The 16,106-nt window shown below is 44.2% G+C and overlaps 2 protein-coding genes across 2 annotated transcripts; both read left to right on the top strand.

The window, feature by feature from the left end:
• Nucleotides 1-875: 875 nt before the first annotated feature.
• cUnh8orf33 (chromosome Un C8orf33 homolog) lies at nucleotides 876-4,244 on the top strand. The gene is made up of 5 exons (XM_083636268.1): nucleotides 876-1,023; nucleotides 1,234-1,688; nucleotides 2,545-2,635; nucleotides 2,868-3,014; nucleotides 3,940-4,244. The coding sequence occupies exons 1-5, from the start codon at nucleotides 996-998 to the stop codon at nucleotides 4,158-4,160; spliced, it is 942 nt and encodes a 313-aa protein (XP_083492394.1). The 5' UTR covers nucleotides 876-995; the 3' UTR covers nucleotides 4,161-4,244.
• A 980-nt stretch (nucleotides 4,245-5,224) lies between these two features.
• anks3 (ankyrin repeat and sterile alpha motif domain containing 3) lies at nucleotides 5,225-14,974 on the top strand. Its single transcript, XM_083636248.1, has 16 exons — nucleotides 5,225-5,242; nucleotides 5,946-6,139; nucleotides 6,217-6,415; nucleotides 6,893-7,014; nucleotides 7,100-7,181; nucleotides 7,320-7,437; nucleotides 7,617-7,766; nucleotides 11,327-11,452; nucleotides 11,708-11,823; nucleotides 11,920-12,138; nucleotides 12,258-12,382; nucleotides 12,819-12,960; nucleotides 13,069-13,342; nucleotides 14,170-14,241; nucleotides 14,333-14,424; nucleotides 14,522-14,974. Exons 2-15 carry the CDS (start codon nucleotides 5,973-5,975, stop codon nucleotides 14,413-14,415), a joined length of 1,995 nt encoding a protein of 664 aa, XP_083492374.1. The 5' UTR covers nucleotides 5,225-5,242; nucleotides 5,946-5,972; the 3' UTR covers nucleotides 14,416-14,424; nucleotides 14,522-14,974.
• The last annotated feature ends 1,132 nt before the right edge of the window (nucleotides 14,975-16,106 follow it).

Below are 16,106 nucleotides of genomic sequence, written 5' to 3' on the forward strand. Positions count from 1 at the left end.
GAACTTCTGTGATTGGTCAACAGTCGAACCCCTACAGAATGTGATTGGTCAAAGTAAAATACTTACAACTTCCTTCCTCTACATTTTAAATTGTAGAACGCGGGAGGAATAACGAATAATGTAACGATAACAAAGAGATATGTTAGTTCATGAATGTTAGGGAGCGACTACTAACCAAAATACCACAAGAAAGACACTTTCCTCATCAGGGAAAGACTGCACATGACCAATGATCATGATATTTAATTACACATTTATGATATCAATCGTTTCAAACTGAGATGACCAACGAGTAATTGGCGACTGGTGAGACACAAACTTGTAACAATTAAAGTCTGTACTTAATTAATAATGTACGTTTAGTCCAGGATTTGCTTGAGTTCAGCAAAGACCAGAAAGCAGTTGATCTGAGGCTGACTGCTAGCTTTTCCCCCTCCTCATTCTGTGCTGTTTTCTGTAGATAAAATCTCAACTCAGATGTATTAATAGATTATGATCTTTGCATTCATATATTCAATAATATGGATAGATATATGTAACGTTATCTGTATTACGGTAGTTTTCATCAATTTGTAAAAGTGTATGGCCGTCTTTTGGAGCAGAATCTGGGGTGTTGGAGCACAAGCACGCGTTTATCCGTGACAAATGTTATTCAGTCTATAAGTCCACTCACTCCTAGTTCCGACCGATTCGTGTAAAAAAAGGGCTTTCGGAACAGGCTGCATAAAAACATAGATCGTGTTTAAAAGGAAAAAAAGTAAACACATCAAACGGAACTTCTAGCATTGTGGAAACGTTACCCCGTCGGAGTTATTCTGAAGTAACACCATTGGGTTGACATTTACTTCACGTTCTGAACGGTAAGCAAACTCAAAAAACAGGCGACAGAGGAAATATTTCATAATGTTGAAACCAATGCCCATACTGAGACCTTCCTTGAATATATAAAGTCGAGCGCTTTTCACCGTGAAATCTGCAAAACGGAGAGAATCATCATGGCCGAGCAAAGGTTGTTGGTTATAGGTAACGTTACATTGTAAGAAAAACAAGATGATGATCATGATTTCGACAAACATGAAGCTAAATATTATCCTGGCTGACGAGCCTTTCTGTCTGTCTGTCTGTCTGTCTGTGTGTGTGTGTGTGTGTGTGTGTGTGTGTGTGTGTGTGTGTGTGTGTGTGCGTGTGTGTGTGCGTGTGTTGTGTGTGGTGTGTGTGTTTATGTTGAGACAGATATTGAGCCGAAGTCAAACAGTTCCACTGACCCAGGCCGAGCAGAGAAAGCCCTCTGGACTCGCAGCGATAACGCCTTCAAGTTCAACTTCTTCTCTGGGGATTCTCCAGGAGCACAACAAGAGGAAACACCATCATCAGACCGAGACAGGAAACCGCCATCAACAAATCCAGCGGGCCTGACAGCCTTTACAGGACAGGGCTCTGGGTTCGCCTTCAATTTCCAAATCCCCCCTGTCCCGCCTGAAGACATGAAAACGGAAACCTCAGAGGTGACTGCTTCTTCTCCTCCGATCCCTCCACCTGATTCGCAGCGGCAGGTTAGTTCCCCACCTGAGCTGACGAAAGCCAAGAAGAAGAAGAAATCTGGGAAGAAAAAAGCCTCAGAAAGTGCCGAGACGCAGCAGAAGCCAAGTCCGACTGAGGGGAGCGGAGGATGCCAAGAACCAGTGCTGGTCAGTGTTTGGCCATGAGCCAGGGCCCCACATTTGGGCCACGGGTACCATCTTGGGGGACTAACTTTCATAGTGATTTTTGGCAAGGTACCCCTACTGCTAGAAAATATGTGATAGCAATGCAGCAGTTGCCTCCAAATGTGTGCCATCACCCATTTTATAACACTACCAAGCATATGCATGGGCAGTGGTGGCCCAACGGTTAGAGAAGTGAGTTTGTGACCGGAAGGTCATCGGTTCAATCCCCGGCGGCAGGATAAATCTGGGTGGGGAAAGTGAAAAGGCAGCGCTTGCCCCTCCCTCATTACCACCACTGAGGTGCCCATGAGCAAGGCTCTCAACCCCAACTGCTCCAGTGGAGCTGATCAGTGGCCAGCAGATCAGACTGTGGTTGCACCACAGTCTGATCTATGTCTGTACAGTCTACTCTACGTCTGACAGAACCTATAGTAATTAGTTATAATATAATTATTAATATTATAATAGTCATATTGCTTAGCTTGTTACCTATCAAAGGAGACCAGAAACATGCATATAGGCCTTATGGTTCAGGAGATGATATGATTATTTTGGGGGATGCAATTTCGGGCAGGAGACCTGAAGAATATGCTTGGTTGTGTTATAAAAATTGGTGATGGCACACATTTGGAGGCGACTGGTGCATTGCCATCACATCTTTTCTAGCAGTAGGGGTGTATACCTACCTTGCCAAAAATCACTATGAAAGTTAGTCCCCCAAGATGGTACCGACCAACCCCACTGGCTGTGAAGCTTTTTCTCACACACTAAGTATTGTTGTCACTGTGGGATTCATAGTGATTTCATGTCGGAGTGAAAGTGTGATTGTGTCTCGCAGAGTGCAGAGGAGCAGCTGAGCAGGGAGCTGGACTGGTGCATCGAGCAGCTGGAGTTGGGAATGAGGACCCAGAAGGGGACACCCAAACAGAGTCAGTCATCACGATCAGTCAATCATCACGATCCGATTCCACTGAAAGACGATAAATGATCATAATGAATTATCGCCCGACCCTTAAATGATAAAGATGATGCACTACTTAAATGTGACTGACAGTTCAGGATCATGAACGGCTCTGATAGATTGTGTGTGTGTGTGTGTGTGTGTGTGTGTGTGTGTGTGTGTGTGTGTGTGCTCTCGCACGCGTGTGTGTGTCTGCGCAGAGGAGGAGGCATCCCGCGCGCTGAAGACGCTGCACAGCTCTAAAGCGCCACTGGCCAAGAAGAGGCAGGTAATGAGAGCTATGACTGGAGACTACAGGAAGAAAATGGAAGAGGAGAAGGACAAGCAGTTCAGACTCATTCAGGGCGGTGAGTAGAAATAATAATACAGTGCTGAGGGAGAACAGTGTGTGTCTGTCTCCTGTTGCTGTGATACATCTCAACAGGATCATGCAGAAGGCTGTTAAAATGGCAAATCCATGGGAACAGTTTATGTGTTTATAACAAGTATAACAAGCAGAGGTACTGTATCTTGAGAAAGGTCAAATGAGTTGGACTCGAGGCATAAATTGAGGCTCGACTTGATTCATGAGTCTTGACTTGACTTGGGTTCTGGTGACTTTATTTGCATATAGATTGGGGAGGTGAGATCCGATCACAAGTGGTCACTCGAGACATATGTGGAGATGCATTCTAACGCCAGGTGTGAACTGACGTACTTGGAGCTGTCCACTTGTGATTGGATCACCCAAGGCGCATGTTAATACCGGGTGTGGACACAGCCTTTGACTTGTACTTTGATGACTTGAAAAGGTTTCTACGGTAAATGTGCTGTGTTGAGAGAGAGAGAAAAAGCAGCGCAAAGTAGACTATAGGGCTGAGAACTGAAACGCCTATTTACATTCAGTAAAAGCAAGTTTGGTGATTCTATTCATGTGCTGATTATAGGGTCATTTGTGAGTGAAACCGCAGTACTGCACATAATGGCGTTTCATTGTGACTTTTCATGGGCCGTTTCTCACTTATCACTGTACTATGTAACATGATGATCACTTGGCTGCAGCTCTGACCATGAATGCCTCGGTGCCTGCGCACCGTGCGCCGACCTCAGGCACGATCTGCGGAGGTCTGCCTCGCGGTGCCTCGCTCAACTATGTCAGAGCCTGTTTTCTTGGCGGGGGAAAATGCCACTTAAACCCACTTAAAAAGTACAAATGTTCTTGGGAGTTGTAGTTTCTGGTGTGTGTGTGTGTTTTAAAGTCCCATTAATTAACTGATTTCTTCTCTCCATCAGCAATTGCATCAGCGCAGGTCAAAACTGTGTCAAATTCCTCCAAGACATCTGTTTTCCACCGGAGAGCTGGACTCCAAACCCACACACCTGCCACAGAGGAAGACAGCAGGCGGCAGATGGTGCAAACGGAGTCCCAGGCTGCAGCGACTCAGCAGGAGACGCCCACTTTTGTTTTTGCTCCATCAAAGGAGGAGTTTCGCTTCAATTTTCTTGACTCGTAGCCTGGTCATTAAGAGTGTTCAACCATGTTGGAAAAAAGGCCTCACTCACCAGGTAATGAGAGAGAGAGAGAGAGGGTTAGTAGTTCTGGCTGTTTGTATCATATGTCTAAATAAAGTATTTTGTATGTTTGTGTTGTTCCATTTCTTGGAAGGTGTTAAACAACAATAATATGACTGCAATATTGCTGTTTCACTCAAATCAACACAGATGTTTCTATGAAAATATGGCACAGTACATAATGAGTTTACACTAAAAAAAAGAAAATAAATCATATAGTTCCACAGTAATAAGATCCCATCTATTAACATCTAGCTTGTAAGTATTTGTGTGTTGAATGGATTTTGATGCCCAACAGTTCTGGTTGTACAGTCACAGAGGCAGTTTCGATATATTCCAATAACTTAAATTATATCAACTTCCAAAATAAATAATTAACTAAAGTTTAGTAAAGAGTGTATAGTGTTCTCCTGGGGTGATTGATTGCTATTTTTGTCTGACAAAAATCCAGATTGCAGTTAAACTAGACAACAAAACAGTATACCCCCCCCCCCCCCCCCCCTTTTTTTTTTTAAACCAATATATAATTTATATAGGAAACGCTATGTCTGTCTCCTTGCCTGGGTCCAGACCTTCGAATCCGCCCACTCCACTGAGGTTGCTTCTGAAGATGGAAATGTAACGAGTTGACATTCAGTCTGATAGAGTTCTCAAGGAATAATGGCAACATGATGTTGCAACCACAAGTTCACAATGTTGCTATAGACGCGACGAGTCACACACAATGTTGCCAAAATGGTGAACTTGGTGGATACAGTGTGGCTGTGTCCACTATTAAGTAGCTAACATTGCATAACTATAAGCCAAGCACTGACAGAAGAAGATGGAAATGGCGTGTAGCAGGTTGATCATTCAGTCTGATATCAGGCTAGCTCACTATCTCCCAGAGTACTGTTGTTTTAAATGAAAATTATTTGCGGTACCTTTAAAGCAGGAAAGGAACAACCCGAGCACAATTGAGTGTGACACACACAACAAAAAGTTTCAAGATTCGGCCACAGAGAATACAAACTACCTGTTGCCTGTAAGTTTAAATTACAAGACCGTTTTTCCCAATATTTAAAATATAACTAGATCCTTTAGGTTGTTGTTTGACTGTTTTAATTGCTATGAATTTGACGTTAGTATATGTGTCGGGAGAAGTTTTCCTGGCTAACTTGATCTCGCTAAGCTAACTAACATTAGCAAAGAAGTATGAGTTACACTTCATCAACATGTCAGTGGGGCCTACATTAAAACAGTGCATGGAGCTTATTTAGGATGGTTCTTTGTACATTATAAAGTAGACTCCATGCTCAACCCAAGTTTGGCTGAGCATTTCATCTTTTAGTTCAGAGGTTTTCAAAGTATGAGTGGGCCTCCCCTCACTCTGACACCCCCCATCACGATTATTTGATCCGATGGCCAATCAACAAATTGAGCCAAGATAGTCTGATATTGTTGTTGACATGTTTCAGACTACACCAAAAACATGAAAAAGGTCTGTCTGAACAAGGCATGTATTTGTTTCACAGTAAACTTCCTCAAAGTATCTCTGAACTATCTCTTTAACCAAATCACACACTTAGGCTATTCTATGTGATCTCCTTTTGATAATGTAGCCTAATCTTTTTTCACTTTCATTCACTGAGCCTCACCTGAAACAGTTTGGAGCCCCCCTGGGAAGGCCCGCGTCCCACTTTGAAAACCCCTGCTTCAGTGCATCCTCTCTCACCTCTGTTTTCAAGTGTGAGGAGAGACGAGTAGAGGTGAAAATGTCTGAATTGAGTGATGAGGCCAGCGAGACAGAGCAGCTGGGTGCCAGCCTCTCCCTGTGGCTGGGTGACGCCTTGGTCCGGCCTGAGGAGCTGGATGTGCCTCTGGACCTGCACACTGCCTGCTCTATAGGCCAGTATGATGTAGTGGCAGAGTGCATCAAAAAGTGAGTACTAACAATAATATTACTGATAGATCCATCCATCTCTATTTGCAACAGTCTATAATCTTGTGTCTAAATAGAAAACAGGTGGACCTGGATGGAAAGAACTTTGGGGGCTGGACTCCACTGATGTATGCATCTTACATTGGACATGACAACATCGCCAATCTCCTGCTGGAAGCCGGAGTGAATGTAAATGCAACGACTACCAAAGGCCTCACTCCGCTGATGCTGGCGGCAAGCTGCGGGAATGAAAGCATCACTTACTTTCTGCTACAGGTACAAAAAATGCTGCTGTTAGACAGTAACCGTTCATATCATCATGCTGTATCTGTGTTGTCAGTGTTTGAAATTGCCATGTTGGGGCGTCTGGGTAGTGTATAGAGGTAATAAGCACTTGACTCACCTATCACCGCAGAGATCCGGGTTCAATTCCCTGCAGCGGTACTTCCGGCTTAGTCAGACGTTCCTACAGACACAATTGGCCGCATCTGTGGGTGGGCAGCTGGTGGGGTGTGAGTCCTGGTCGGTCTGAGCGCCTGTTCGGGAGAGGGGACATGGGGAGAATAGTGCGACCCTCCCCACGCGCTACGTCACGCACATGTGCTAGTCTACGGCTCTCCCCAGATCGGCAGAGGGGGTGGGGAGGAAAGAAATGGCCATCTCAGTGTTTACAATAAGTCTTAATTCGAGAGGGACTGGTGTTATGTATTTTCAGCATGTCATTCATGAAATGTTCTTTTGTTGCCCCAAAAGCAAGGTGCTGAGCTGGAGCTGAAAGACTCTCGCGGCTGGACGGCTCTGCTCCACTGCACCAGCACAGGCCACCAGCAGATGGTCAAGTTCCTGCTGGATAACAACGCAAATGCCAATGTGAAGTCAGTGTCTTCATTCATCTTAACACTAAACTATAATCTTCCATTTAGTTTGTGACGTTTCTCATGAGGCTTTCTCCATCTACAGGGAGCCAGTGTCTGGTTTCACTCCCCTGATGGAGGCCGCTGCTTCTGGGCATGAAATCATCGTTCAGTACCTGCTGGATCATGTGAGTAGGTTACCATCCACCCCACTGACACTGACACACTGACTGATCTACAACTCCACCTGACTGCCATTTTCTATTGATGCTTATGTGTTAACAGAACCTGACTGCCGTTTTCTCTTGATGCTTATGTGTTAACAGAAGGTGAAAGTACATGAGAGGAACACTAAAGGAGAGACTGCCCGTGCCTTGGCGATGATGTACGGTTACACCAAGATCGCCAGCCTCATCGACTCACGTTCCCCGAAAGTCAAACCAGGTACAGTCAGTGACATGTCTATTTCAGCAGTGTTAAAAAGCTGAATGTTTTCTATTCATTGACAGATTTGTTTTTTTCTGAACTGTCTTCAACCTTTGTGAGACTGTTTGAACAATACAAGTCTTTCTTCCTCTGCCATTTTTCTGATGGGTTCTCTGTCTGCGATTCGCCCCCTTCAGGACACTTTGAGGACCTGAGCTCCTCGGAGGATTCGGACAGTGCACCTCCGAGGCCGCGGCCGAGTCGGAGCCGCACTAAAGGCCTCAGCATCCACGATGGGCCCCAGGCCATCGCCAAGTTCCGCGTAGGAGGCACCAGCAAACTCTGTGGTAGCGTCACATAGGTTATCCTATCCCATCTCACATCTGACAAACTGTTTGCATTTTTTGCATATCAATTATACTTTGCAGTATCAGAGTGTGGTGCTTCAAGTTGGCGAAGTATAATACACAAAACCTCCCTCCTGGATGTCCCCTGATTGGCCCAACTGCCTGATTGACACTGTATGTTGAGAGCCGATCAACGGAATCAAGGAAAATATGAGAGGAAGTAAAGTTGAGGACAAACCTGTATATATATGTTCAATCAGGGGTTCCCAAACTTTTTTCACCGTGGACCGGTTTCAAATTGACAATATTGTTGCAGACCGTGTGGTGTAGGGGGTGTTAAGGATAGGATTGAATGGATATTAAACGCATAGCGCATAGTTCATACGTTTGCATAGCAAATACACAGTGCGTACTTTCCTCGCATGAACATACAAAAATATTGCAACTCACCAATATGTGTGTTGGAGCTCTGGGCTTGTGTCCCTACAACAAGATGGTCCCATCGAGGAGCGATATGCCACGTTCAGCCTGTGTGTTTATTTCTCTCTCTCTCATGTCCATGAGACATTAGCCATGTTCGGAATGGTTCACTCATTCACTCACTATTCCCCATGTAGTGTATAGTGAACTATACAGTATGTAGTGTTTATCATACAGTGAACCATATGTAGTGTTTATCATATAGTGAACTATATGTAGTGTTTATAATTATACTGAACTATATGTAGTGTTTATCATATACTGAACTACTGTATATGTTGGACCGAGTTTCAGACACTACCTCACTCTTCCCCTTTCGTAAACATGACCGCATTGCATTGTGATAGATGAGAGAAAATGCAGGGTACATTTGCTGTTCACTAAAAAATTGCAGTGCATTTTGGGTATTTTAGTGAATCAACTTAAAGGCCGGGTTTACCGTGGGGAACATGAATATATATTAATTCTTAAAAAATCTTAAATTTTGAATCCGTTGAAATTTTTGAAATTGCTTGTTCACAGCCAGAGAAAAAAATAAATGAAAAAAAAAAAAAATTGGGCCAGGTGACGCGTTTCGCGTCGAAACGCGTCACCTGGCCCTTTTTTTTTTTTTTTTTTTTTTTTTTCATTTTTTTTTTTCTCTGGCTGTGAACAAGCAATTTCAAAAATGTCAACGGATTCGAAATTTAAGATTTTTTAACTCATTAAGTGCCATAGACGACCTAACTCGTCTTACATAATCCAGCGCTTAAGTGCCAAGGACGGACTAACTCGTCTTACATAAAGATTTTTTTTTTTTGACGGTGGGACATCAATCAACCCCTTTTACATCTTCGAGATAACTATTTGGAGCAAGAGCATGTGTGTAATCTATTTTACCGACCACTAAGTGGCGACAGAGACCGAGAGAAGTCACAGCCACGGGACCCAAAAGCCACAAAAGCAGCCGCCTCCCGCGGAAATGGCTTGGCGATTTTACAGTCAGAAGCCCGGACACACACACACAGAACGGACAGAGATCCCTTCCCCCCAGAGCCGCGCAGCAACGCGCGAACACACACACACACACACACACACACACACACACACACACACACACACACACACACACACACACACACACACACACACACACACACACCGCGGGAGCAAGCCAGCCATTCAAGGAAATGGCGACGCGATTTTACAGTAATCCATTTCAGACTCGTCTTGCCCGACAGGCAGACAGGCAGGCAGGCAGCAGCAACGCGCTTCTGACACGCCCGCTGTTAGGAGGAAGGAGGAGAAGACACACGGAGGGAGGAGTTTGAATGAGAGGGGTGTTTCCTGTTGTTATGGAGGAAATTACTGTTCAAAACTATTGTTTAGAATGTCTGACGGTCTTACTGATGCCAAAAATGAATGGTTAAAGTGACTGTTTCACAAAAAGCCATTTATCTCTGAATAAATTTCCAGACGCTGAAACCATGCTGTACTCAACGGCTAATATCTACATAACTACTAACTCTGCAAACTAACTCTTTTAGACAGAGAAAGCACACATTCTATTAGTTATTTTTAGATGATTGATGTTCATGAATTCTTAACAGAAAAGAATCCTCGGCTGTTCTAAAATGAGCCAGAATCGTCAAAAACACCCCTGGCACAACTTACCTACAGGAATGAAAACATGGCTGGCATTCAATGTGTTAAGAATTAATATATATTCATGTTCCCCACGGTAAACCCGGCCTTTAACAGTTGAGATTTCGGACAGTAGTAAAAAAAAAAATGCAAACACACTATATAGTCCACTATTTCTGTAATAGGGACCGGTTTCGAACAGGGCTATTATGTTTCCTAAAATCGATGCATATTGTGGATGGCCACAAGAACAGAAATGTATTTGCAACATAGGACTTTGATTTCACTAAGTACGTTAGTCCTTTTACTACACAAATAAGTGTGCATTGCAACCCAACGTGCAAAGCGATCCGGCGTGGAGTCTTTTTAATGCGTGCGTGGGGGGGGGGATCTCGTTTCATGATCCTCTCCTTTCTTCGCTCTTTAACTTTCACTCTACCGCTCCCTCTCGCCTGTTGTAGAGTTCATTCTACTCACCTGGGTCTCTTGTAGGCATGAAGGTGGCTCCTCCCATAACCCGCTGGCCAGCTGGGTGTTGACCAGCACCTCCTATGTTGTCTTCCCTAGTCCTGGATATCGAAGCCATGGGCCAGAACAACACCACATAACAACTTTGAAGTCTAACTCAGAATGTTGAACTGGTCCTACTTATGGCCCGTGCTAGCCTGGATATATGACATGACTAGTGGTGATGTCATAACTCATCCCTTTCTCACCTAGTGATGTCACACTTTAAGACGCTTGTCAGATCGGACACTTGTTCGATGATGTCACCGGTGGCATTGTGATGTCATTTTGTAGTGATGGTGTCCTAGAGAAGGGACCTAGCCGGACCCTGAATCCTAGAATCTCCTCCGGGGGCTGGCCGGCCTGGTGTTGATGCAAAGCCTCTAAAACAACGCTTTTACATTACACCCAAAGCAGCAATGTTGTGTCTAAAGCCCCCACAGATTAAAGCTCCTTTCTCAGATGTGCTCCAGAGTCCAGGCAAGTGTCAAAGCCAACAGGACCTTTCATCTGTGTGGGTAGGTACTAGGCTTCCTGCCTTTTAGACACAAAATGGCTGATTTGGGTGTAATGTGAAATAGGCCCATAGCTCTCTCTTTTCTTTTCTCCCTGCTGAATCGTAGCATTTCTTCGTGTTCCCTGCAGCAATACATTGCGGGCCAGCCCGGGGGTTGTGAACCACTGTTACATTAACTGTACAGAAATTTGGTAATTTGGTATGAAGCACTTAACCCATTGATACCTGATGCAGCATTTGGCATGTATATTCCTCATTTGTGTGTGTATGCCTTTAAGACCGCGAACGGCGTCATGCGGTTCGCGGTCTTAAAGGGATACACACACAAATGCTGCATCAGGTATCAATGGGTTCATCAGTGACATGTTGCCATTAGTTAGTACTAAGGATGGCTTGACACGGAATGGTTCAAGCTCGTTGTCTCTTCCTCCAGAACCTCCTGCTGCACCGCCGGGCTACATGACATTCCGGGACAGTGGGGAACAGAGCGAGGGGATCTGTTACCGTGATGTCACCTCGCCCATCAACGAGCTGGACGGCCAGAGCAACAGCAGCAGAGGTCTGAAACGTACAAGACTGACAACCGCTAATAACCATACTGTGTTGTGTGACACGCACCTATAGTACACCTGTTGAACAGTAACATCCCTTTGGAATAAACCCACCACAAGAAATCGTATTGCTGCTATGATCTTTAATGAATTCGAGGAAGATTTTAGAAACCCTCCTCCTTCATCAGCTGTTGCGATGCGTCTGCCGAAACAATGATTGTGATCCTCTTGCAGATGAGAATGACTCTGTGATCCTCTTGCAGACGAGAGTCCATTCTTCGACAACGACATGCCGACCATGAGGAGCAGCAGCAGCAGCAGCGAGGGTGTGCCTCGGGTGATCGGCCTTAGCTGGGAAGGCTCTGTGGAGAGCAACGAGGTGAAAACACACAAACCAGAATACTGTTGTAATAACTAAGCACCATTGTTGGATATCATCACATTGACACAGACAATGCACCTTTTTGTCCAACAGGACTCGGACCAGTGCAAAAAGAGCAGCTCCCGCCGAGTTAACAAGGGTCATCATTCAAAACTCAAAAATCGACATGTCAGCAATGATGCAGCACACCCTGCTGGCAGCAATGATGCAGCACACCCTGCTGGCAGCAATGCTGCAGCACACCCTGCTGGGACAGAAAACTGTGGGATGCGCTTGCCTGTTGGTCATCCTCCCTCCTACACTGGTCCCAAGGCATGCCTTTTGTTATACCAGTAACACTGACCTTTACTGCATGATGTTTGGACCGTTTTATTCTTGAATGTCTTTCTGATTTTGGGTTCTTGACCTATAATATTTTTTATAACCCGCAGGATCTCGCAGAGTTCTTGGAGCAAATCGGCTTTTCGAAGTACCTCCCCGTACTGGAAGAGCAAGACATTGACCTGAGGATATTTCTCACCCTCACTGAGAATGATCTCAAAGAAGTGGGCATCACGTAAGAGAAAGATTGAGGTCTTTTCACATTACCACATTGAATACTGTATGAGGCCATTTACACCTGGCATGAACATGTGTTTGTCATCAGATTGCAATCAGATTGTGCTTGACCGCTTGAAATGCCAGGTGTAAACGCCCCCCAAGACACATTGAAGACGGATTGCAATCTGATCGGCCAAACCACCTCCGGAGGTGGTCAGGGATGCATTGTGTACACATTGAACACAAGTGTAAATGCAATCTGTCCTCTCAATCTGGATACAGCAACTTTATGCAGATTGAGAGGCCACCCATTTCTGCCATCAGATTGCAATCTGATGGCATAAAACGCATGTTAATAATGCCAGGTGTAAATGGCCTCTATGAAGACCTTGCCAGTTCACATTTCTGTTCACTTGTGGCATAAAACACTGAATCTGTTGCTGGCACTGCAGATTGTTTGGACCAAAGCGTAAAATGACCTCGGCTATTGCAAGATGGCACAGCAGCGCTCGTCCGCCGAGTGACACTCTGGAACAGGCCTACGCTGACCAGCTTGAGGCTGAGATGCAGGAGATGGCCATTCAGCTACACAAAGTAACTGCTAAGCTAACCCTATCCCTGACTGTAGCATACAGACACTACATATTTCAGCTATGGTTGTTCTGACACCGACTGACTGACCCTCCTCTCTCCCCGTACAAGCGCTGCGAGGAGGTGGAGAGCCTGCAGGGCCAGGTGTCTCAGGAGAAGGAGCTGCGTGCAGTGATGGAGGGATGCCTGATGGAGGACAAGATGGCCTGGAGGAGGGTCCATGCTGAGCTGGTGGAGAACCACCGGCTGGCCCAGGAGATCAGCGGCACGCTGGTGAAGGCCAGAGCCTGCCGCACAGAACTGCTGTCCTGCCTCAGTACTGATGGCAACGGAAGCCCTTATCCCGGTGGGGAAGATGCAATGAAAGGTGACACTGGTGATAAAGGTGGGTTGACCTGTGTTAGGTTGGGTGGCATGTCCACACTGACTATGTTTACATGCACACAATATTCCACTATTATTCGGAAAACGACAATATTCAGAATTTGATAAGGGTCAGGTAAAACAGCATATTCCAGTTGCATTTTCAGAATTCGGCCTTTTTCAGAATTTTGTATTTTCCCATTAAGACGTGGGTTATTCCAGTATTATTCTGGTTTTAGGAGGATTTTTGATACAGTGCATTCGAAATATGCGTCTCTCAATCAGGGTTTTTACTGCAGTTTACGACGCATGTTGCCGGTTTGTGGTCAGCTGTTGTGTGCAAGAAAGCTCTAGAAGATCATATAATCCATCATCTCTGACATGCGAAAAGAAAAGCCCACATTTCTGATCGGGAGGAGATGAGAAACATCGATTTAAAGAGAGATATTTAAAGAGTGGTGCCCACGGAAGTCCAAAATGTTTGCGAGCTTTCGAGGTAATAACGTAGCCTACTAGCCTACTTTTTATGAAAGACTTGGATGTGCAAATATAGCAGCAAGCTCCTAAAAATGGACCAAGTGATGCAGGTAAGAATAGCGCTGCTCTGTTTATTCTCAACAGAAAAACTCTACTGATTCGACCTGCATCTCTCTCTCTCTCCCTCACGTGTCAGGGAGGGCGAGCTACGGCTGCATGTAAATGGGAATATTCGTGCATTATTCATTAGTCGCAATATTGTGATTTTCTGAATATTCCGGCAAAAAACGGAATATTGTGTGCATGTATGTAAACATATTCACTGTCTGCAGTAAATCACGTAAACATTTTTCCCCTCACTTGTCCTTATAGCTGGGGAAAGCTTGAAGCCCTGCAGTGCAGTAGAGCTCATGAAAACGCTGGATTGCTATGAAGAAGAACTGGGTAAGTTGGTGTAATGCTGAGTGATCAAAGTGGTGTTGTGATGTCAGTGGAGTCCTCTTATGCTGGTGTCTGCTTGTTTCATCATAACCAGCGGGGAACCTTCAGACAGTCCTGCAGAGCCTGAGGCGATTGAGCATCCCGGAGAAAGTCACAGACAGCTGGGAGCGGCCTTAGCAGTCACTGGTGAATCCTTAAAACAAATGATCTGGCATTATCAGACAGATTCGACAGGAACCACTTTACTACCGGTACTACTTAATTGCTTTTCTCATCTTTGTAGTTGGCTTCTGCCAACGCTGACGGAGGGTGAGCGTACCACCCTGAACAAACTCGATGGAATGAGAGAAGGCCGAAGATGAGGCCAGCCCTGCCTGACCAGAGAGGCTGGAGAGTGAGGCCGCTGGCCAGCTGCTCTTCTCGGAAGAGCCGGAGCTGGCCGGATACAGACAAGGCCAACGGCAGCTACTGCAGGGAAATGACAAGCAGGCAGGAAGGGTAACTGACCCACACATGCTTGTGCTGGTGTGGATTAACTCCTAGAGTTGCATTGTGAAAATGCACAGAGAGGACAGAGGAGGATGAGGACTATGTGAGGATCAGAGGCGGTCATGCTGTGAAGCTTCTCTACCCAGATGAAGTCAAATGTTTGTAAAATGTTTACCGTCAGTGCTTTTTTCCTATATGAAATGTGGAGTGAATTGTTTATGCCACCAATCAATTAAAGTTCAGAGGTAAACGTATTAGTCTGTTTGCCCTATATGTATTCAGCAGCGGTGCACCTCCGCTGCTGAAATATGGCCGCCACTGCTGAATTATTGTTATAAAATAACTATTCAATCTATATTCCATGGAGATACATCGCTATCACATCTCTATAGAGATAAAGCTCTATCACATCTCTATAGAGATAAATCTCTCACATATCTATAGATAAATCGCTATCACGTCTCTATAGAGATAAAGCTCTATCACATCTCTATAGAGATAAATCTCTCACATATCTATAGATAAATCGCTATCACGTCTCTATAGAGATAAAGCTCTATCACATCTCTATAGAGATAAATCTCTCACATATCTATAGATAAATCGCTATCACATCTCTATAGAGATAAAGCTCTATCACATCTCTATAGAGATAAATCTCTCACATATCTATAGATAAATCGCTATCACATCTCTATAGAGATAAAGCTCTATCACATCTCTATAGAGATAAATCTCTCACATATCTATAGATAAATCGCTATCACGTCTCTATAGAGATAAAGCTCTATTACATCTCCATAGAGATACATCTCTATCACATCTCTATAGAGATACATCTATAGATAAATCTCTATCACATCTCTAGAGATAAATCTATCACATCTCCATAGAGATAAATCTCTCACATCTCTATAGAGATACATCTATAGATAAATCTATCACATCTCTAGAGATAAATCTATCACATCGAGATAAATCTCTAATCTCTCACATATCTATAGAGATAAATCTATCACATCTCTATAGAGATAAATCTCACATCTCTATAGAGATAAATCTATCACATATCTAGAGATAAATCTCTATTACATCTCTATAGAGATAAATATAGAGATAAATCTCTATCACATCTATAGAGATAAATCTATTACATCTCTAGAGATAAATAGAGATAAATCTCTATCACATCTCTAGAGATAAATCTCTATCACATCTCTATAAAGATAAATATAGAGATAAATCTCTATCACATCTCTATAGAGATAAATCTCTATCACATCTATAGAGATAAATCCCTATCACATCTCTATAGAGACAAATCTCTATCACATCTCTATAGAGATAAATCTCTCACATCTCTAGAGATAAATCTCTCA

The sequence above is a fragment of the Poromitra crassiceps genome (assembly GCF_964638095.1).
Source record: "Poromitra crassiceps genome assembly, chromosome: 4".
Lineage (NCBI taxonomy): Eukaryota > Metazoa > Chordata > Actinopteri > Beryciformes > Melamphaidae > Poromitra > Poromitra crassiceps.

Excerpts from the sequence above, each read along its gene's own strand:
- cUnh8orf33 (XM_083636268.1), top strand. The coding sequence starts at position 996 with ATGGCCGAGCAAAGGTTGTTGGTTATAG. Across the intron at positions 1,024-1,233 it reads GCAAAGGTTGTTGGTTATAG|ATATTGAGCCGAAGTCAAAC; the intron begins GTAACGTTACAT and ends ATGTTGAGACAG. Across the intron at positions 1,689-2,544 it reads GATGCCAAGAACCAGTGCTG|AGTGCAGAGGAGCAGCTGAG; the intron begins GTCAGTGTTTGG and ends TGTGTCTCGCAG.
- anks3 (XM_083636248.1), top strand. The coding sequence starts at position 5,973 with ATGTCTGAATTGAGTGATGAGGCCAGCGAGACAGAGCAGCTGGGTGCC. Across the intron at positions 6,416-6,892 it reads TCACTTACTTTCTGCTACAG|CAAGGTGCTGAGCTGGAGCT; the intron begins GTACAAAAAATG and ends TTGCCCCAAAAG. Across the intron at positions 12,961-13,068 it reads TGGCCATTCAGCTACACAAA|CGCTGCGAGGAGGTGGAGAG; the intron begins GTAACTGCTAAG and ends TCCCCGTACAAG.